The 21,171-nt window shown below is 37.3% G+C and overlaps 1 protein-coding gene across 8 annotated transcripts in view; it reads left to right on the forward strand.

Annotated features, from left to right (window-relative positions):
• ANKRD27 (ankyrin repeat domain 27) overlaps nucleotides 1–21,171 on the forward strand; it is a 60,258-nt gene that overhangs the window by 34,327 nt on the left and 4,760 nt on the right. For 7 of the 8 annotated variants that reach the window (XR_008825738.1, XM_056361059.1, XM_056361064.1 and 4 more), the window contains exons 13-26: nucleotides 1,661–1,753; nucleotides 2,574–2,701; nucleotides 3,145–3,227; nucleotides 3,987–4,102; nucleotides 4,887–4,979; nucleotides 5,352–5,549; nucleotides 5,869–5,928; nucleotides 6,037–6,156; nucleotides 9,810–9,854; nucleotides 14,949–15,071; nucleotides 16,939–17,136; nucleotides 18,292–18,411; nucleotides 19,018–19,197; nucleotides 20,072–20,180. Coding sequence is in view for 7 of the 8 variants with exons in the window: in XM_056361059.1 (XP_056217034.1) it covers nucleotides 1,661–1,753; nucleotides 2,574–2,701; nucleotides 3,145–3,227; nucleotides 3,987–4,102; nucleotides 4,887–4,979; nucleotides 5,352–5,549; nucleotides 5,869–5,928; nucleotides 6,037–6,156; nucleotides 9,810–9,854; nucleotides 14,949–15,071; nucleotides 16,939–17,136; nucleotides 18,292–18,411; nucleotides 19,018–19,197; nucleotides 20,072–20,180 (1,666 nt within the window). In the remaining variant the exon portion in view is untranslated. The remainder of the gene's footprint in view (nucleotides 1–1,660; nucleotides 1,754–2,573; nucleotides 2,702–3,144; nucleotides 3,228–3,986; nucleotides 4,103–4,886; nucleotides 4,980–5,351; nucleotides 5,550–5,868; nucleotides 5,929–6,036; nucleotides 6,157–9,809; nucleotides 9,855–14,948; nucleotides 15,072–16,938; nucleotides 17,137–18,291; nucleotides 18,412–19,017; nucleotides 19,198–20,071; nucleotides 20,181–21,171) is intronic. The other variant, XM_056361058.1, reaches the window with a different exon arrangement.

Raw genomic sequence — 21,171 nt, forward strand, 5'->3', positions numbered from 1 at the left:
TCGCACTGAAGAATCTATCCAAGGAGACTAGTGTTATGCGCTTTGTAATTCTGAAAAGATATGCTTGGGTATCTTCACCTGAAGTACTTAGATTTGAAAAGATTAGCGAATGTTTGTCATCTTCATGTATCTAAACACAAACAACTTACTGTGAAGTACAGATCTGAACTTTTATCTCTAGACCTCACAGGCATGTTTTTAATGACATCGTTTGCTATACAATGGAGGGTTTTTTTAGGCAGCTTTGTGAGAGGCATCTGTTAATTTTGAAACTTGAGAGATCTAATTTCTAGAAAACCTGATTTTTTTCATCTTTGGTGTTCAAGGGATGTTTATTTGCAGTTCACTAGTTTCTTAAACTCCTTGCTGACTTACTGATGTTAAGAGCAGAGTTGGACTGTTTTTTACTCATTTGTATCTGGTCTTTGCAGACTTAATTTTAGAAGATATAGCCTGCATCCTAAACCATCAAAGTTTATCTGATACATGGGCATCTATCTGAAGTGAGATAGTCTTCAGTTTGATGGATGCTGGGAGTCTTTCCATTCCTAGGGACATAGTCGTTATCCAAGAACGACATTCAACGAATTTATGTTCACTGCCTGTCATAAGCAGTAGCTGATCAGAATCGAATATGTGCAAGTGTTTCCATCTGCTTTCTTAGAAAACGTTTTCTTTAGATTGCTGTTTTATTTCATGTGAGGTTCAATATTGCCATTTCAAAATCTGATTCTACTTAAGAACTTCCATCTGGTTTTTTAAAGCATGTATATTCTTTAGTGCATCCTGAGGTGTACCTTCAGATTTCTTAGGAAATGAGAAGTCATGATGTGAGAGTTGCACTACATGTCTGCTTAGCTCAGTCTCCCATTTGTAAGTGACCGGTAGGAAACACTGTATGAGTGAGTGTTGGAGAATAATGCTTCACCTGGTGCAGTTCTTTATTTTCCAGCAAGTGGCAGAGTGTTCAGCAGAGTCTTTGTTTCAGAGTTGTATCTCGGTCAACTTTTTTAATAGCCATCATGTAGACATGTCTTACATGAATTTGTCTAATGCCTTTTTGGGTTTATTTATACTTTCAATTTTTGCAACATCCTATGGCAATGATTTCTACAACAAACAACATTTTTTCCTCTTCTCCCCACTCCCTCCCCAGACCTAATGTGTTATGATTTTGATGGGCGTACCGGTTCTTATGTTTTGAGGAATAACAGATATTCATTCTTTGCATGTTTTCTTTGAACTTTTTGTGATATTTACAGGCCAGTTGCACAGTCAAATCTTTTCCAGAATGAAGAATCTTAATTCTCCTAATGAGAAAGCTGCATTGCACCTCTTACAGTTCTTGTTGTCTTTTATGTTTTTTCTAGTTTTGTTGTGTTCTTTAGGTGGTACAACCATAATTTCATTAATGCTCAGCTAGTTCATGGAGAATTACAGTAAAGGTGAACATCTACTTAGTATTTCTTTAAACACTAGGTGTGTGATCTTTTAAGTCTTAGAATCCTAAATGTGAAACTGATTTAGGTTTTATGTGCATCTGACAAGTTATAAGTGGTAAATATAGTGTTTAATATTTTTAGAAGTTATTTTGACCGTTAAGGTACTTTTTGCCTGTAAATGGGTAGATAAGTAATCAATCTATGTATTTTATTTTTAGGAATCTGAGAGACTGTGTGACAAGCTGCTTTTAAGACAAAGGATGAACTTGTTGTCCCAGATGTCTGCTACTCCAATAGATTGCTTATTTAAGGTTAATAACTTTTATGGCAGAATATATATGTACTTAAGTATTGCATGTTTATACCCCTTCCTTTCAGTGATTTTCTGAAATGTAGTGCAGTGTTAATTAATTACTACTGCAAAATATGTTTTAGTAGGTGCTAAAAGTGTGTTTTGAATCTAGTGCATTTCTGTGCCAAAATGTTACCAAGTTAATATAATCTTACGGATTTGAGCATGTTACACGAAATACCAAAGCAAATGAGGATGAAACGCTCCTGCTGTTGGTACTGATTGGCTCATTTAATGCACAGATGTGGTATTGCTATCTGGATGTCTCTCACAGCTCTTGATGCTTGAAATTGAAAGAGCTTTCTGAAATAATTTAAATGTGGTCACCTGACAGCTACTTCATATTATATGTTAATCTCATATTGTCATCCTAAAAGAATTTTGCCTATACAAGGACACAAAGCAGAGCTTCTAATTATATGTGTTCACAGCTTATGGCTAGAGACTCAGTAATTTTGTAGAAATGTTTTTGCACAGAGGGAGCTCAATTTCGTGATGGAGTCTAAAGAGAACAATAAGAATTGTTTTAATTTTTTATAGAAAGCGAAGTAAGCCAAGAACAGATTCTTTTTAATACTGAATGCCCATTAGGGGGTTTTGTGCTGTGATATTGTGCGTTTCTGCTTTCTAGTGCTTGAATTCATGTCTTTTATAATCGGTTCCTTTTGTTTTGTGCTTCAGTAAATGACTGGTTTTTTGTGGGTTTTTTCTTTTTTTTCTTTAAAAGGAGTCTTAATATATTGATCCCTCATTCTCTTTCTTCTTGTGGCTTTGTGTAGCATATTGCTTCAGGTAATCAGGAGGAAGTGGAGCGATTACTAAGTCAAGGTGACAGTGATAAGGACACTGTACAGAAAATGTGTCATCCGCTCTGTTACTGTGACAAATGTGAAAAGCTAGTTTCTGGGTAAGTGCTTTCCATCTCCACAAATACACAAAAAGCTACGTGAAAGTTTTAATCTAAGATCTGCTTTAGAAAGTATACTCCTTTTGCTTGTAGAGGAAGTTAGTAGCACTTCAGGAGGTAGTAGAGTATACGTTTGTGTGGTTTGAAAAAGCAGAAGAAATATCAGGGGAATATTGAGTGCCTTGGAACCAGCCAATTTTGCGATGGAGGCTGTATGTCCTTTGGTGAATGTGGTGTGAAATGTTTCTCCTTTTGAACCTAACTTAAACATTTTGGACAAACCCCACATCTCTTAACAAAACGTAAACCTGTGTGGAAAAGGATAAAGGATAAAAAGTTCCAAAATCAGGTTTTTGTCAGCTTTGGCATTTTTTTCTCATTCTCTTCCCCTTACCACTGCTGCATAGGTAACTGAGCTGCTTTTAAACCATTGTGTTTTAAAGGAAACTGAATGATCCTTCCATTATCACTCCATTTTCCCGAGATGACCGGGGGTACACACCACTTCATATAGCTGCTATTTGTGGTGAGTATTGTTGGTTTTCTTCACTTGTGTTTCTTATTTTTATGTTAGCATGTTTTCCAGCTTTGCATTAAAAGGGTGAATTTTGCATGAAAGTGTTTTCAGCTTATTTGCTATGGAAACTGGTATGTTGGCCCAGACTGGAGCTGCTGTATCTTCTTTTAAGCTCAGTTTCTTCTGGCCGAGTTAGTGTTTCTTTGCTGGCTGTTTACTTCTGCCTTAGTGGCTACCACAGCATTTCTTCCTTCAGCTGTGAAAAAAGTGAAAATATGTCATCGGAAACCAGTCTTGTTTTACAGACCTGGCAGATTGAGAAATTAATCATTCCTCTCTCCTGCAGCTAGCTATGCATGTACCATCTCCTGTACTGTACTGTTCATTATGCCATTGATCTTACATTTATTAGAAGATGTACTAATTTTCTTAGTGAGTTTTTAAAAATAAATAATTCCCTTTTTTCATTATTATCTTGAATCCCAATAGGAGAATGCTTTGTGTGACGTGGCTTTATTTTCCCTTCTTTTCTAAGTCATAAGATGCAAGCATAGTTTGCTTTTAGCTGGAGGTTCTTTTACGGAGCTTTGATCTTGGGTAATCTGCAACAAAAATACAAGTACCAAAGTAGTGACTATACAGTATGTAGAAACATAGTATGCAGAAATGCAGGGTATCTTGCTTTATAGTTCATGCTTGAATGTGAAGAGTAGCAATGTTCTTCTGCAAAGTTCACTTCTTTCTTTTAATGTCTGCCTGTTTTTGAAGGGCAAACATCATTAGTGGATTTACTAGTAGCCAAAGGAGCCATCGTCAATGCCACAGATTACCATGGTTCAACTCCACTTCACCTTGCCTGTCAGAAGGGATATCAAAATGTTACAGTAAGCACCAAAAGACTTAATTAGAAATAAAAATAAGTACTTAAATATATGACTCTTAACTAAGCTGTTGTATTGTTACTGTCATTTAGGTCTTCTGAGAAGCTGTTACCAGAACTCTGTACCCTGTCAGAATTTGAGGATCTTTTATCATTGTAGTTTGCATATTTTATTTTCTCCTATACTGCAAGGTTTACAGCCATTTGTAATAACCAAGCAATTGACAGCTATCGCTATGCATGCCAGATCATTTGTCCAGTTCAGTAGTACAAATCTAATGCACAGTACAAACGGAGAGCCTGTTAACTTCTTTGCTCTTGATTAAGACAGAACAACCATTGCAGTCATTGGAATAAATTAAATGACTTTGCATTGTGTTTAGGATAGACTGTATAACTACGTTAATTACTGTGTACCTGGATTTTGTATATGTGAGATTCTTCAGTTAGCATTGCTGAAATTAAGCTGTGTCTTCACTTGTATAGGCTCCTAAAATACAGGATAAATTATTGTGCAGTATATGTATTGTAGTGTTTGCTGCAGCAGATGATTCATTTTTTCAATGACAACTCTGAATATGTAAGAAGCAGGTTATAGTTGCTTCTTAGGGTAGGGCAAAACCAGTACTGTAATGCCAAGAGGGTAGCATCTAAAACAGGAGAGACAGCTGATTTTTTGTGAAGTGCTTCATCATGCTGGAAACCTAAAGGAATCCACAGAGTAACAATTGTTTGTCCATTAATTTTTTATTTACTTAAATGTCTACTTTTTTTTTTTTTCTTTTAAGCTTCTCTTATTGCACTATAAGGCAAGTACTGATGTTCAGGACAATAATGGAAATACTCCACTTCATTTAGCCTGCACTTACGGTCATGAGGATGTAAGTAATTGTTTTGTAACAAACTAAATAGTCTAATGGATTGGAATTACACTGTGATGCGAATTTGCAGTAAACTTACATATTGTAAAAAGTAAATAAAAAAGATTTGAAGGCTAACTAATGCTGTAAATGAGGACTTTATTCAGTAGTTCATAGCAATTTTTATTATGCATTCACATTAAAGATAGTAGTATTGTGCAAGTTTAGTTGAGTTATTTAACTCTTCTTTTAATGACACTGAACTATAAAAGCCTGCCCATTAGGCAATGGATTATATGAGCAGCAATGAAAAAAACCTTTTTAAGATTGTACATGTTATATGAATTGAGAGACAATACTATAATTTATTGATAGCTTTCCTTTTCTTTCCAGTGCGTCAAAGCTTTAGTCTACTATGATGTCCATTCCTGTAGACTAGATACTGGTAATGAAAAGGGAGATACTCCTCTCCATATAGCTGCTCGTTGGGGCTATCAAGGGATCATAGAAGTGCTTTTGCAAAATGGGGCAAATCCAGAAATTCAAAACCGGATGAAGGAGACTTCCCTACAGTGTGCACTAAATTCCAAGGTATTCTTCTTTATCTTCTGTCCTGTTTTCTTTCTGATGCAGTTCCATGGAGGTGTAGATGCTTACCTGCTAATAGAATTTTGTGGTCTGGTACTATTAAAGTGAAAATGTGTGTTTCATTTTAAGGAGGAAGGGTCACATTTTAAATCTAATGGCATAAATACAGTTTGTGGTATAGAACATAAACTTGTAAATGGGTATTTTTAGTCTGCTCTGTCATAACCAGTTAGTAGTACTAGGTTGTTGGCTAATTTGTGTTTCCGTCGGTAGATTCGTCTTTCAGTGGAGTTACGCTGATTCTCTTAATATTTTTATGCAGATTTTGTCATTGATGGAATTAAACTATCTAACGTTTGAAAGAGGACAGAGTGCTTCTGAGGTAAGAACCAATGCAAGTTGCTGAACGTTTTTTTGCCTATGTTTAACCTGCTTAATCTGATAAGTAACTTTTTCTGTTTTGGTTTGGTTTTTGTTCCCTAATTTTAAGTCACCGCTTAGGTCCCCTCAGCGCTCAACAGAAACTTTCAGCAGAGGATCATCTGTCTCAAGCCTGTCCTCAGCATCAACTGATATAAGGCAAGAAGAAGTAAAAAATAGTTACAAAGAGGTAAGACTGAGGTGTAAGTGTTGACAATAAGCAAAGTATAGGTGGGTAGAGTGATATTTCACAACACTGTTTTAAACTGTTTCTTTGCTTTCTGTCTGGTTTGGAAAATTTTATGCTGCTTTTCTCTGGTGCTTGTCATTTCAGTATCTAAACACTATTTTTGTATGGTATCAACTGCTCAGCACATTATTTCTGGGGGAAATTTGAAAGCATATTTGGAACAGTGTTCAGATTTACTGCCATTAACTACATAATTTCAGAATTTATTGAGGTTTACAAATTGATAACGGCAGTCAGTGCCCCAAGGACCTTGCTGTCCTGTCCAGGAATTAAATGCTATTGTTAGCTTACAAAATCTGTCAGGGAAGAGACACTCATACAGGCATACTGGCAAACAGCTTAACAAGCTAGAAAGTTAAGACAAACTTTCAAAATAGGTGTGATCAAATCACATAGGAAATCAGTTTTGAAACATGTGAAGAAGTACACGCTATATACTAATATGTTGCACATATGTGTTTGCTGATTTTGGTCTGTCCACACCAACCAAGATGCTGTCCTCTGAATTTTTTCATGTGAGACCTCAGAATCATACTTTCCATTTATCCCCTCCTAAGACTGTCATATCAGCACTCCTTCCGATGCTTCTCTCATTATTTTTTTCCTTCCTCCTGTTCCATTTTTTCCCAAATTGACATCCTTAGTATTTTTGTTTCTCTCCATATTACCTCTACATTCAAATTCTTCCTTTTCCTGCTATTAAAAGGTTCTTCTCTTGCCAAAAGTTTCTTTTTTCTAAAAATGTTCAAGCAACTCAAGGATGTAATGTTTGACTGGACAGTATTACTTCACACTTCATTATCAAGTATTTATGAGAGCCTGGGTATAGGAGTGTACCCCTCTGTTTGTACAGAGTCAAGTACCTGAAGGTCTAATGTATGTAAAAGTTTGCCTCATATTTTGAGGATTTATTTTTCCTTAAAGGAACAAACTCATCTCACCCAAAACCTAAGACTACTTCAAACCATGTAAAAAGATTACAAGCAGATTACGCTTTAGATTCTTAGGGTTAACGACCTTCTCCTGTAATCCAGCTTTCGTTCATTTCTGTGTGCCAAGTTTCACACGGGCTCACTGCTCTGATTCTGTGTAAGCACAGAGGCAAGGGCGTAATCATGAGACAGCTCCGTGAAGGGAATGCCACTGGAAGTTACTGGAAGCTGTTAAGGTCAGTTTTCTAGACTTCAAGGCCGTGGATTAGAGGATGCAGTTAGATCTTTATTAGTCATTGCTACAGGTGAATTAAACTTTGCTAAAATGAGCATACACCAGTTACGGTGTGTGTCTTGTATGTGGCTTGTTTACAACTTGGAAAAGAGAGAGCAAAAGAGCCAGACGTGTCAATTTGGAACTTTCTCTGTTGGAAATAATAAATCCTTGCACAATTTCTGTTCAGCAGCAGAAAAACTGAGCGTTTGAGTGAATTGCAGTAGATTTGTTTTGTCTATTTTTACCTTTAAAGGAAGGTACTTCTGTTCCATGGGGGAGTGAGAAAGCAAACTGGGAAGATGGGGAAATGCATGTAGCAGACATTTTGCCCTAAGTACTCTTAGTAAATTATCTATAAGCTGCATAACAGATGTTGTATGCTGCTCCACTGCTAGCGCCTGAGGCAGTTTTTAGAACTGTAAGGAAGTTGTTATTTTTGGAAATAAATTATAAGAGCTTGTGGGTCACTTGCTATTACTGTTAGGCATCTTGCATGTGATAAGACTGGCTCCTGAAAAATCATCAAGACCTTTACATTCTACAGTGACATTATCCTGTATGATTAGGGGAAATTTATGGGAGGCACAGATCTCCCTAGTGTATATAGTCCATTTTAGATGTGTGTGTGTAGATAATGGGATTCAGCTCACCTAACTCCAGATGTTCAAAAGACAATTGTCTTAATTTTTGACATCTATTTTCTCTCCTTAGTCAGCGGAGAGAAATCAGTACCTCCAGAGAGGAATTAATCTCAAATAAGTGTAGTGTGAGCCGAGCTGCGCTCAGGTGTCATTTGTTGACTGCATTCTGTTTTGTAGTTACCAGAGGAGGAGTTTAAGTAACTGGCTTAGATTTAAACAGCTGACTTCTAGACATTCGAAGTTAGGAAAGAGGGATCTTGCCTTCAGTGCCTAGTGCACGACTTCAAGGAACATCACCTTGTATTAGAAAGGTAATGATAAAATAAAACTTAGCAGCTTTCCTAATAAAGATAAAAATGGATAGAGAGATTTAATCTAGCCGCTGATCTTTCAGCTGTAAATATATCCTGTTCTGCTAAAACCCTGAAGAAAGAGATAAGACCAGTAAAGCACAAGTTCCTTTTAGTCTCATTCTGCCTTGTTTGCTTTACCAAACACTGCAGTCACAGTTAGCAAGATAGTAATTTCTAGATAAAGGTTGAAATGTGACTGTAGCTCTGACCCCATGGCGTTTTCACCTTGCAAGATGTTTCTTAATATTGAAACAATTTTGTTTATACAGCAGCATCTTTGATAATTCTAGCACAGTGCTAGAATAATTTGCTATAATGCTGAAACAAACATTCACAAAGCTTAATAAATGATTCTTCCAGTCTGCAGAGGCTGGACAAGTTGCCTATTGATAGTACTAATGGACTTTCCCTGCTCTTTTCCTGGCACCTGTCTCATTTCTATGAGGTTAGATCTGAACTTCTTCATGTGAGAGAGTCAGAGGAGAGGCAGGGAGACAAGCCCGTCTCATTTTTCTGCTTTTGCAAGATCGGAAGAATCAGGGGAATGGCATCAGTGCACCGCAGAGCATCTTCCATCATTTCTTCTCTGCACTTGCCTCTTTCCCCCTTGCAGAGCTCATAAACAGGAGAATACCGACACCAAGCAGTCATGCCCAGGCATTAGCTGGCCTGAGCATACACGTCTTTAATTGGTGTAATGGTGGTACCCTGGAATAACTCTTGGAGCTGAAGAGACCTGGCTTTTGCTAATGCATATCCTTTGATATTTATATCTTTACAGATTTTAAGTAGGAGAACAAATTTCATACTTACAATCAAGTTAGATTTGTAAATGTTTGGGTTATTAACATAGGAATAAACCAGTGATCTGCAAGTGAGCAACTGGAAAACTGTTTTTTCATTCTTAAACTGTTGTTTCTCAAATAGCAAAATAAAACCTGCCGTCTTTGTGCTTCTGCTAGCATGTAGTAGTTCAGCTAGAGTCCAAACAGTAGTAGTGTTTATCAGGGTAGAAATTGGTCTTGAGTAGGGATTTTTCATGTTAGGTTCACAACAGAAATGCATGGTCAGCTGCTGCTGAAGCAGCATAAAAATGTGTATCACCTGACATGGCTTTGTTTGCATGGACTACGTGCCCTGTGTTTAGGTGAGTTCTGGTTATCTTTAACTAAGCAAGTCAGAGATCATCCAGTGTTCACAGGCCTTGCACAGCTTTTGTGCTTCATAAAAGGAGAAGGCTTTTCCTTTAAAACTTTATCAACAAATATGAAATGGGCCAGCAGTAATCCTACCACATGAGCTTAGGAGGTTAGTAAAGGACACAGGATTTTCTGTGTCCTTCTTAATACCAATACTAGCAAAGCAAATTAATTGTTTTCTTCATACGTAGGTGGAAAAACTCCTAAGAGCAGTTGCAGATGGAGATCTGGAAATGGTAAGTCTTAGCATGGCTGTTGAGTGTTGTTGAATTTTAATTTACCTCATTCAAATTGAGGAAGTTATTTGTAAATAATATGAAGTAAAGAATGCTTTGGGTACTACCTTCCTTCAGCAACTCAGCTCATTTTCTATAAAGAATATTCACTCTGTGTCCCCAGATTATTTTACATACAGTGCTTTAAGGCCCATTATTTTGACATTTCCATGACCTCTTGCACTAACAAAATTACTTTAAATTGGATAATTTCTTTTTTAGAAGGCCTTTTGTTTAAAAATCTATGTTTAGTCACCTGTAGGAGGTCCAAAGAGCTTGGGAAGAGTAACAAGGCAGGCGTGTTGAAAGGAAAGAGTAATTTATTTGCTTGCAGGTGCTCAAGCTGCACTACCAAATGCTGTTGTTAGATGGGGAGTATGGTGCGTTGCAGAACAGTAAAAAGATACGTATATTGAGGTCACAGTGTTGGACTGGATATGCAGTCAGCACAAAACAAAACAAAAAAGGTAAAATAGATGAGTTTTCAGGTAAACCGGATTTTTGACTGCAAATCCAATAGAAATTGTTGTTATTCCCAGTTGCTTGTTCCTGTGTCACAGAAGTATTTCACGTCTTTTCCCCTATGTGAATTGATGCCTGCACTCAAGTAGTAATGCTGTTCTGGAGACTGGATGGTGGGATTTACAGTTTGGGGTGTTTTGACTTAGGAAGCATTCCAGGAATACAGTGATTTAAAATCCACAAATGCTTTTTGATTCCTGAATTGCATGGTTCTCTAATGCTTTGAATATTGTCTACTCTTTATGGCGTGTTTACTGCATGTGGTAATTGTGCATAGGTACTACAAATGAAAAATGAGCTCTTTGTTTGTTGGGATACCTTTTGATTAATATTTCGTACAGAGAGGAAATTTAGGTGACACCAGTCAGTACAGAGACGTTATCTTAGTGACATACAACTTTCCTGTAGTTTCATGGTTGTAGGGACATACAACTTTCCCTTCAAATAGATAGCCGATGGTTATTGTAATACCAGTTTCAGAGCTGATGTCCTGTGATTTGTGATACTTCCCACCTATCTTGACATACTTTTTACTTACTATTGCCCTTTATTCCTGAAAGTTTGAACAATAAGGTGCTTCCAATGTCACTCTACTGAAAAATTGAAGATGGCACAGAAATCTTTGCAAGTTTTGTCTTTGGAGACATGTATAAGGCTGCACATTTATTGATTGTTTTGTAGTTCACAGAACAAAATCATGAACCCGTGTGAGAATGCAGGATCTCTCTGCGGGGTGCATTTTCTGAAAAATGTGTTTAATGACATGTACTAGAGTTACACATGCTAATGAAGCATTACACAGTCATAGTAACATAGATAATCTACATCACAAAATACATACCATGTTAATATTGATCCTCTGATGTTTTATTCCAGTTGGATGATAGAAATTAATTTATCAACTGATAAGGAAAGAAATGTTGAGTAAATATGATTCTAGTTTATAATATAGCTTAATAATTATTTCTAGGTCAGCCCTTAAGTCATTTCAGGAAGCAGCAATACATAAAATGGGGACATTTACCATCTTCCTGGCAAGTAGTAAACATGAATGTATTACACAACTTTTTACAGACTTCGTGAAAATCTAAACAGCTTCATGAAAATATTTTAAGAAAATTAAATATAGTGCTATAATTTGCTAGATAATTAGTATCTGGCACTGTTCAACAGATAACCAGCAATGAAAAGCATATAGAAATCTAATCTATGCGTTCAGATGACAAAACCACCTTATTTTTTGTGGCTTTGCTTTCCACATTACTCAGGTTCACGTAAAACTGTTCATTATAAAGAGAATTGTCCAGTCGAATGGCAAAGGTTTCAGCTTGCATATCTATTAAAAAACACGGTTATTTAAAAACTCTTACTTTGTTCTGACAGCCTGAGGTCTGTCTCCATAGGAACAGAACCAGCAGTGGGGTCATTAGTGGTGCTGTAGATTTCTGCTGTGGCAGCCAATTGAGCTTTGCAAGAGGGGACATTAAAAATAAAGTGCCACGAAACTGGAAGATTAAAAATATAAAAATATATGTATATCTATCTATCTGTCTCGTGCTGTGATTGTTCAGGAAGCCAAAAACAACCTTTGCCTCGTTGTAGCACCTGCAGACTTAAAAGCAAGTATGCTTTAGGTTGGAGATAATTATGTTAATTAATGACAGTTATTTTAATCAGCTGACTCAATGGCAACTAGTTCTACATTTTGAAAATAAAATTCAGTCCACTGTGGTAAATCTTCTGTGTTGTTATGAGAAAGAAATATTTTGAGATGGTATGGAGGGGGTGTCTGTATCAAAAGGATTAAGCTTTACTCTCAAAATACATTTCAGAGTTATGCAGCAGCTTTTTTGGGGGAGGTTTTCAAACTGCACTTTTTACATATTTAGTGGTTGCTGACTGCGTAGAAAATTATTATAGCTCCATTACTGATGGAGACTGTTAAGAGTTGTTTTCGCCCGTTGTATATTGCTTTGAAGAAAGCCTTTATATGGCTCTGAGTCAGCGAAGTATGGTGTAGAAGTAGTTGATATGGCTTAACATCAGTTTTTGGTCTTTCATTCGTAGCGATTTGACTTGGTGGTCAGATGTATGCCATGGCTTCGTAGTGATGGATGAACCATTCAGCTTTCAACAAAAATGCTTAGATTTTAAAAATAAGCAAATAAAACCCCCACTTTTAGTGTTAGAGTGGGATAACACTAGACAGACCTGGGAGGCTACATAACCTCTGCTGTTAAAAATATTTGAGAAGAGATTGGTCAAACTTCTGTCAGTGGTATTGAGTAAGAATTGACTTTGTCTCAGCATAGAATACAGGATTAGGCACTCTTCTGAAATCCTGTCAACCCAGCTAGTCTTGGCTCTTCTGGTGAAACAGATGTGCGCAAAACCACCACAAAACCCCCCAAATCTCTTGTATAAAATAAATCTTGTGGAGCAGCTAGAAGTCTGGCATACAGGGTACAGTGCCCCGGTAGTGTTCTACTAAATACGCCAGGAAGCTTGTTACTCTACAGTGTAAAGAAGGTTTTAGATGACAAGTTAACTGGCAAGGGGAGATTATGGACAATTTCCTGAGATGCTTTGGGGTGTGCCTGCTTAAAAGTGCTTTTAACCTTTTGACCAAAAAGACTTTAAACCAACAAGAAAATGGCTATTCCATTGTAATTATAAGGATGTATGAATGGGAGTAGCGTGTTCAGATTTTTGGTGAGACACTGATACTAGTGTGTAGAGGGCTATCTGTTTGCATAATGAGAGCAGCAGTACTGAGTTGTGGTAGAAGAAGGAGGAAGTCTCAAGTGGGAGAGCCTTGGTCAGTCTGCAGGGCAAGAGGGAAGTGAAGTGATTACTATTTTAGACATGTACAAATGTAGCAAATAGTAAACCTTGTGGCTTTCCATAAACAAACAAGCTCGAGAGAAGATTTTAGTCCAGAGAAAATGTGGAATTTGCAGGGAAAGTAATATTCCCTGAGAAGAACATCCCTTTTCTGTCTCAATTTATGTTGTTATTCAGAATTGGGTGTATGGCCCTTACTAGTTGTCCTAGGATTTATTCTAGCTGCATCTGTTTAATTGGATAGATCATTAATGCATGTTTGGTTTCCCAGAGCTACCTTAATGGTAAGAAGCGGAGCTTGCTGACAAATGCAAGAGCACATACAGTGGGAGGAACCTACTGGAAATTCTTTTCTCCCCATTCTTCTCTTGCCTAGGATCTGTGGAGCTCTTGGATTGGTCCAGTTCTGTGGCATCAAACCGAATCCACAGATCCAGCAAAGATACTTCTATCTCAGTTTCAGCCAATAGTGGTTCCTCGATTTTGCTCCATGCCACTGTTCAGTGGGAGGCAAAGGGCTGATCTTTCTTCATGGTAACAAGACAACGATACATCTTTCGACAGCTCTGTTAAAAGCTGCTGAAATAAAAAAAAGAGTAAAGGGAAGACCCTTCACAAGATGACATGTATTACAGTTTCGTACCGACTGTATATAATCCCATAACTTGCTGTGTCTGGGAACTTCCCAGAAGATCTGCAGGAGAGATCTAACCTCCTCACACAAGTGCCCTGATTTCTCTTCTGTCTCAGTTTTTCAGTGCTGTGATGTTACGCCTTTCATGCACCTGGAAAAAGCTGACTGCTAATGTATTGTCCCCTGCATTAGGAGACATATTTAAATATTTAATATAAATATTTAAATAAATTTAATTCCCACTTCTGTCTTGAATTTCTGAACGACTTGTCTCATTGAGCGTAATTGCAAACTCAGAATGATTTTCACACTAGGTAGATGTCAGGCTTAACATTGCCAGATGGTGTAATAATGGAGACTTAATGCAGTCCCTACTAATTCTAAGATGCCTTTAGTTTACAGCAAATTAATGAATTTCAGGATTAAAATGTATTTCTTAGCTTTTTTTGGTTGCATAAAATATAGTGGAAAATGAACACGCAGTAAGCATTGCTGTTTGTAAATTGCATGTGAATGCTCTTGAGTCCTACGACTCTCTTCATTGAAGGGCCTCTGTCCTCCTTGAAAACGAGGCATTGTACATTGAGGAAAAACTGAAACTGTGAAGCTTGTGGGAAGTGACAGACCTAAGAAAAGTCAGCACCCCTGCAGAGTTTTGGATATTGGTTAAACGTTGTCATCCTTGTCACTTTTTACGTTCATTAAAGCAGAAGGTGAACGGAAATTTGCATTGATACAAGCTGGCACAAATCATCTGAGCTGAAAGGACTTGGAGGGTTTCAGAATGCGTGAACGTTGAAGTCCTGCTCGGGCAGCAGAAGTCGGTTATAATTTACTTCACTGCTAGACGTGGTGAACTTTCTAGCTGCCTTGTCAACAACAACATTGGATTTTTTCATTTGGCCTGTGGGCAGCTGATGCCGGGAGGTAGCTGTATAGTCTCCCTGAGATACTCAGAAGTGTATGTTTGTGAAATCTTACTTGTCTACATGCGCAAATTTATTAGGGTGTAGAACCTTTGGACTCTATAACGGAGGATTTGCTTTTTGTGCCAGGTACGTTATCTCTTGGAATGGATGGAGGACGACTTAGAAGATGAAGATGACACAGCCAGTACATCAAAACCAGAATTCTGCCATCCATTATGCCAGTGCTCAAAATGTGGGCCAGCACAGAAGGTTGGAGTATTCATTCTGTAAAAAGAATAATTTGTATTCTTGTGATGTAACTTTTAGCTCTAGAGAAGTAGCATTCGTATTGCCCAACAGCTCAGTATCTCTGTCTAAAAATACACAGATCTTAACAGAGGTCATCTGTTGTCATGGAATTGTTCTCTTTTTAATTGAAATGTAGAAAATTTTGGATACAGAAAGAGTGTTCAAAGACTTGCTTAATATCTAATGGAGTGAAAAAACTTTGCGGTTTGCTTTTAGAACACGTGGACTGCTGTTGTTGAGGTCTGGACAACTTTGAATAAATGGGAAAAATTATTTTCTAAGCCTCAGTTTCTCCTGGTTCTCTTTTATAGTTTACGTTGCTAACGGTCACAGAGTATCTGCTTATCTGATAGTAATCAGTTTAGCAAGGAATACCTGCTAATCTTATGATCAATGTAATGCTGTTAAAGTCTTTTTTTTAATTACATGACATTTTCATACAAGCTGTATCTCAAAGCTCTTCAGAGATTAAATATAATTGCAAAGACTTCAAGACTTCTCTCTCAGTTGCAGACTTCCTTTCCCCTTATTTATCATGGACTGTGATAGAGAAAACACTTTTTTCTCTTTTTCTTCTTTAATTTAAATAAGGAATGATCCCAGCTTCTTGGAAATAGAAAAACAATTACTTGCCTCACAGGAAGAAACTGTATTACTGTGCCTGAAGGTATACATAACTGGATAAGTCATAGAATCATTTAGGTTGGAAAAGACCTTTGAGATCATCAAGTCCAACCATTAAAATTAAGTAATTGCAAAATAAAGTAACAGCAAAATAAACCAAAGTATAAATTTTCAGTGTTTTGGCTGCTTTGAGGTAACAGTAACCATATCTCTTAACTGAGAAAATGTGAGATGGCTTAACTTTTTCTGAACTCCTCACTGCTACCTTATGTTTATTTTGTGCAGGCTGAGTGTGCCAGTTGTCCTTAAATACTTCACATTCACACCGTGCTTTATTCTCTGGTAACACATGTCTATGTACCCTCAGTACAGAGATCATGTGCTAAAGATCCCAGAGCCTGAGACCATAAAGTTCATTTTATTGGTAACAGAGGCAGCAGTGGCATTTGTTGTGGAATTTACTTGCCTACTGAATAGAGGGAACTTATTAACTAATCTTAACCAAAATGTATTACGTAGGCATACATTTAAAAGCGCACTGAGGATGGGCAGAGTGAAAGACTGTACCACTCTAAATGTTAGGCACCTGCACAGTTTGTGATAGGAGTAAAAAAAGGATGTTCTGTACTGCTGTGAGCTGTCTTCCAGGCAGTTTCCGTATCTTGACTCCCCACGGGAGTCTGTTCTCTGGGTCAGTGTTACTTCCACACGAATAAAATTAATTTTACTTTTTATCCTTATTACCTTGAACTTGATGTAGCAGTAAAATAGGTGTGTAGTGTCTGTCTCCAAGAGCATAAATGTCTGTATAAGTGACAGTAACTCATAATAGTAACAGTTACTCTCCATACCTATGAGCATCCTAAGAGCTGTATAAAAGCTGGAAGTTTTACTTCTGTCTCAACCTGTGCTGCTTTAGCCTTTTTTCAGTATCATGAATACTTTGCCTGGAATTCTCTATATGAAGCTATCATGTTGGCAGAAAGGAGAGAAAAATAAAACTTATTGTTCCGTTAAAAAGTACTACCAAGCTGCTCTGGTTCATTAGCTTTTTTCCTGAGGGTCGCAGTTTAGCCTCTGTTGCAAAGTCCTTGTAACGTCAGTCTACCTGTTTGTATCTGCTTAGCAGATATTTGGCAGCTTTTTGGTCAATAGAAAGTAGCATGATGAATGACATAGTTTCGTTGCGTGTTTTCCTCAACAGAAATTTGCCAGGATCTCTGCTAATGGACTTGGAGTGAATGTTTCAAACCAAGATGGTTTCACACCGTTGCATATGGCTGCACTGCATGGACACTCGGAACTTGTCTCTCTCCTGTTGAAACATGGAGCCAGTGTCAGTGCCAAGAACGCAAAACATGCAGTTCCTCTTCATCTAGCTTGCCAGAAAGGTCACTTCCAGGTAACTGAGGCCCTTCATCAATGCAAGCTATTTAACACTTCACCACCAAGAAAAAAGCTCTTTTGCAAAATTATCAACAAGACTAAACCAGGAACAGTGAAGATGAGTTTGGTGATTCTGTATTTTCTTTCGGTGTCTGAACCTCCAGACAGAAAGGGGATCTTTCAACTGAAATGGTTTCAGTAGGCACCTTTTCTTTTTAAATGACCTGAAATAATGGTTTAGTCAAAGTGCTGCGAGTAACTACTGTGGTACATCAAACCCTTTAAAAGTACCTTGTGCAGCTGAATCCTCCTGGGTATTTTCTCTCTGTACCTTCTGTTCAAGGAGGTTGTGTGTAAATCTGTTGATGCAATGGACTTGTTATCTTCAGTAGCCACAGAATTAAATATTTACTGTATCTTCAACTCATTTAATTAGATCCTGAGCCAAGTGGAGCTCTGAGGGTAGCACATATCCTCATCCTGACTTCGAGTCAGGCAATCATAAGAAAAGAAGGAGAAGCATGAACTGGTGAGGGGAGTATATTAATACAGGAGGGAGAGTAAATGAGAGGGGAAAAATAACCATCCTGAAAAAGCAGGTGCAGACAGGCAAAGAGGAATATGCAGAAAAGTGGAAAATAGGGTTTTAAGAATAAAGAGCTGAGGGCTGCAAAAGGAAAAAAACATTGAGAGAATTGTGAGGATGATGGGGGAAGAAAGCACTAGGGAAGCAGGAAGAAAACAAGAATACAACTCATAGGTTAATGAAGGTTAATTCATGGGGTATTTACAACAACAAAATCCTTGTAAGTGCTCTGATGAGTTTGGAAAGGGTGGAAGGATGCAGTTGCAGTGGTGGTTTGGTTTTGATGTTTTATTAAGTTATTGATTATGTATGTTTTTTACATATCCCTTTCAGTTGCTTAAGGTTTTTGGGTTTTTAAAAGTATGTAGTAAAATACGAAAATCAGTATGATAAAAAGAGATGCTTGTGGTTATCTGTTTGGCAAAGATAAGACCTGTTCTCTCCATCCTTTTTTCTGCTATCCCTTTTTCATTGTAGATTTCAAAAGAAGTTTAAAAACAAAAAGGAAAAAGATGTGGGGTTTTTTACTGCATTATTATGATTAGCTGGTATCTTAAATTAAAAAGTTGTTACATCTTTCAATAGGTGGTAAAGTGTCTGATGGATTACAATGCTAAACAAAACAAAAAGGATATCTATGGAAATACTCCTTTAATTTATGCATGCTTGAATGGTCAGTATGAGACTACTGCCTTGTTGTTAGAGGTAAGATCACTGAAAACAATGTTTGGAATAGTATTTCTTATGTGATATCTGTGCTTATCCAGTACTAGGGATCAGTATTTTTAGTTATGCATCTGTCTGTCAAAACTACTCGGGGCGGGGGGGGGGTGTGGGGGAGGAGGGGGAATAAGAATATTTGTTATCTCACTCCTTTCAGTCCCTTTCTTTCATGGTTTTTAATTAGATAAATACTACATTTCTATTTTATTTAGATAAATAATACTTTTCAATTCTACAGCTGGCTGTTTTTATGGAACTTTTTGTGGCAGGTGTTAGGTTTTCTAGCTTATGATTCTATCACATAGAATTTCTGTGATTTTTTTAATCGCTTTTAAACTTGGAATATGTAGTAGACACATGCAAAAATGAAATTAGCTGATCCATGAAGTTGTGGCTATGACAGAGGAGGAAATAATACCATCAGGTGACTTATTGTTGAACTGGTGATCGCTAGCTCATGCTTTCTACGTTCGTATACAGCTACAAGGCTTCTGTTGCTTTGTTCTCATTCATACATTGAAAAGGAGAGTAAAACAGAGTGGTAACGTGCTATCTCCATTTCGTGCTACTCTGCCTTTATAACTTCAGTTTAATCTTGCTCTCCAGCATGGAGCTTCTGTTAACCTTTCTAATGCCAAAGGAAATACAGCGCTGCACGAGGCTGTGATAGGAAGGAACGAAGCCCTGGTAGACTTGCTGCTTCAGAACGGTGCGATGACACACATAAGGAACGAAAGGAACTGTACCCCTGCAGACTGTGCTGAGCCGGTGAGTGCAGAAATCTCATTTCTGACATAAGGTTTTCCTAAAGTTCCAGATGAGTAATGTAGGAAAGAAAACAAATATAACTGTTTTCACAAAATTTGCCAATAATGAGTGATATAAAGATTAAGATGCCTGCTTACTGTAAAACATACAACTGTGGTATATGAAACATGTTCTGTTTCTAAAGTAAGTTAATCCTAGACGAAAAGGATGAGCCAAGAAAGAGTGAAAGCACATACATGAATGACAATGACGTTAAAATCTATGCTAGTAATGGCAGAGAGAGCAGAAGAAATGTTGAATGTAGGAAAATGAACACCTTTCACTAATCAGTTACACTGCTAGCGGTCTTCCTTGTTTCACCCACCATCTTTTGCCCTTCATGTCTTTTGATACCTTTTATCTTGTCATGGGTAACTCTGACCTTCCCATTTATTAATAGCATAATAACGTAATATGTAATATTAAATTGTAAAGAACTGGTTCACTCTTTAAATGATTTGATGCATGGTCTCTATCTTTATGTGCTTAAATAGCTTATGAGATGTAGCATAATGACCACAAAATTCTGTACTGAATCTATTTTAGTATATGTATTACCATTTAAACTGAAATTAGCTTAACTGTAAATAATACAGTTTAAAACAGTAGGTCAAGACTAAAAAATCAGCATTCCAAACTTGTGGAACACTGATTCTGTCCCTACTCAAAAATTACACAATTTAAAGTTTGTATTTATAATGATGTATTTTTGTGTGTGTTACATTCATTTTGGCAGCAATTACTTAACACACTTTGCATAGACTAGAATCCTAAATTGTACTGATGTTTTTCTTTTTCTTTAATAATGGTGAAAATGGCAACTTTTAAATTTAAGAATTCAAATATCATTAAGTTGCTGGAAACAGCACCAAGCTATGTACCTACATCAGCAGAGAGAGAAAAGGAGTGTGACCAGCATGCTACTATCAAGATAAGAAAAAAAGGTACATGTCATATTTCCACTGGTATGAATAAAAAGGGATTTAGGCACTCATGTGCAACTGCATCAAATATTTTATATAATTGATTTATATATAATTAAAATCAGTCAAGTGTTTTGCATATCTATTACAGGTAACACCTAAAATACTATAACTAAGTGCAGTAGACTTTGTATTATACTCATGACATTGCTGCAAACGCAGTTTTCACTTTTTTGGTGTATGGGGGGAAATTTTACATACAAAAGCATTTAAAAGACCATGCCACATTGGAGATGATGTAATTAACCATGTCATAGTTGTCCATTTCAGTGCAAAGTAAAACATCAATTTCAGTTGCCTGTAGTTGTCATTTACATTGCCCTAAAACTGTTTAGGGAGTGGCTCTTCCATTAGGTACTGTCCCTCTTATTATGGGACAGAAATAAGAGCTACAAAGGCCACTGTCTTAACAGTACAGTTAAGTACTGTTAAGTACAGTTTGCAAAAGAATGACTTTGAGTAGATGGCAGCATGTAGTACAGTCTGAGCAGGTGTGTTGGGACACGGTACAGTTTGACAATACAGCTGAGCTGACGTAATGGCTTATTGCCACCTAAAAGAGATGGTGTCTGTTGCTCACCATCCATCCTCCCCTCTTCCCTCTCACCCTCAGCTTCTGGTCTTGCTTATCCACTACTTTCCTTACACTGGCTCAGAAGTTTTTCAGATGAATTTTCAAGCTGATAGCAGTGTGCTAACCTTGGACAAGGGGTGTAACAAGGTTTATGCTGTGCAACAGCTCAGCATAGCAAAGGACCTGCTGCCATCAGAACTGTGGAAAGAAGGCAGTGAGGCTGCACAAGCAGGAATTAGGGAATAGGAGCAGGAGTGCCCATTTCAGCAGTCGTGAGTTTTAGTTAGACTTTTTGAAATAACTCTTGCCGGCTTCCCTAGGGAAAATTGGGAATGTTTCATTAATGCAAAACCGAAATGAATCCCAGTATGCTGATGC

The sequence above is a fragment of the Falco biarmicus genome, chromosome 15 (assembly GCF_023638135.1).
Source record: "Falco biarmicus isolate bFalBia1 chromosome 15, bFalBia1.pri, whole genome shotgun sequence".
NCBI lineage: Eukaryota > Metazoa > Chordata > Aves > Falconiformes > Falconidae > Falco > Falco biarmicus.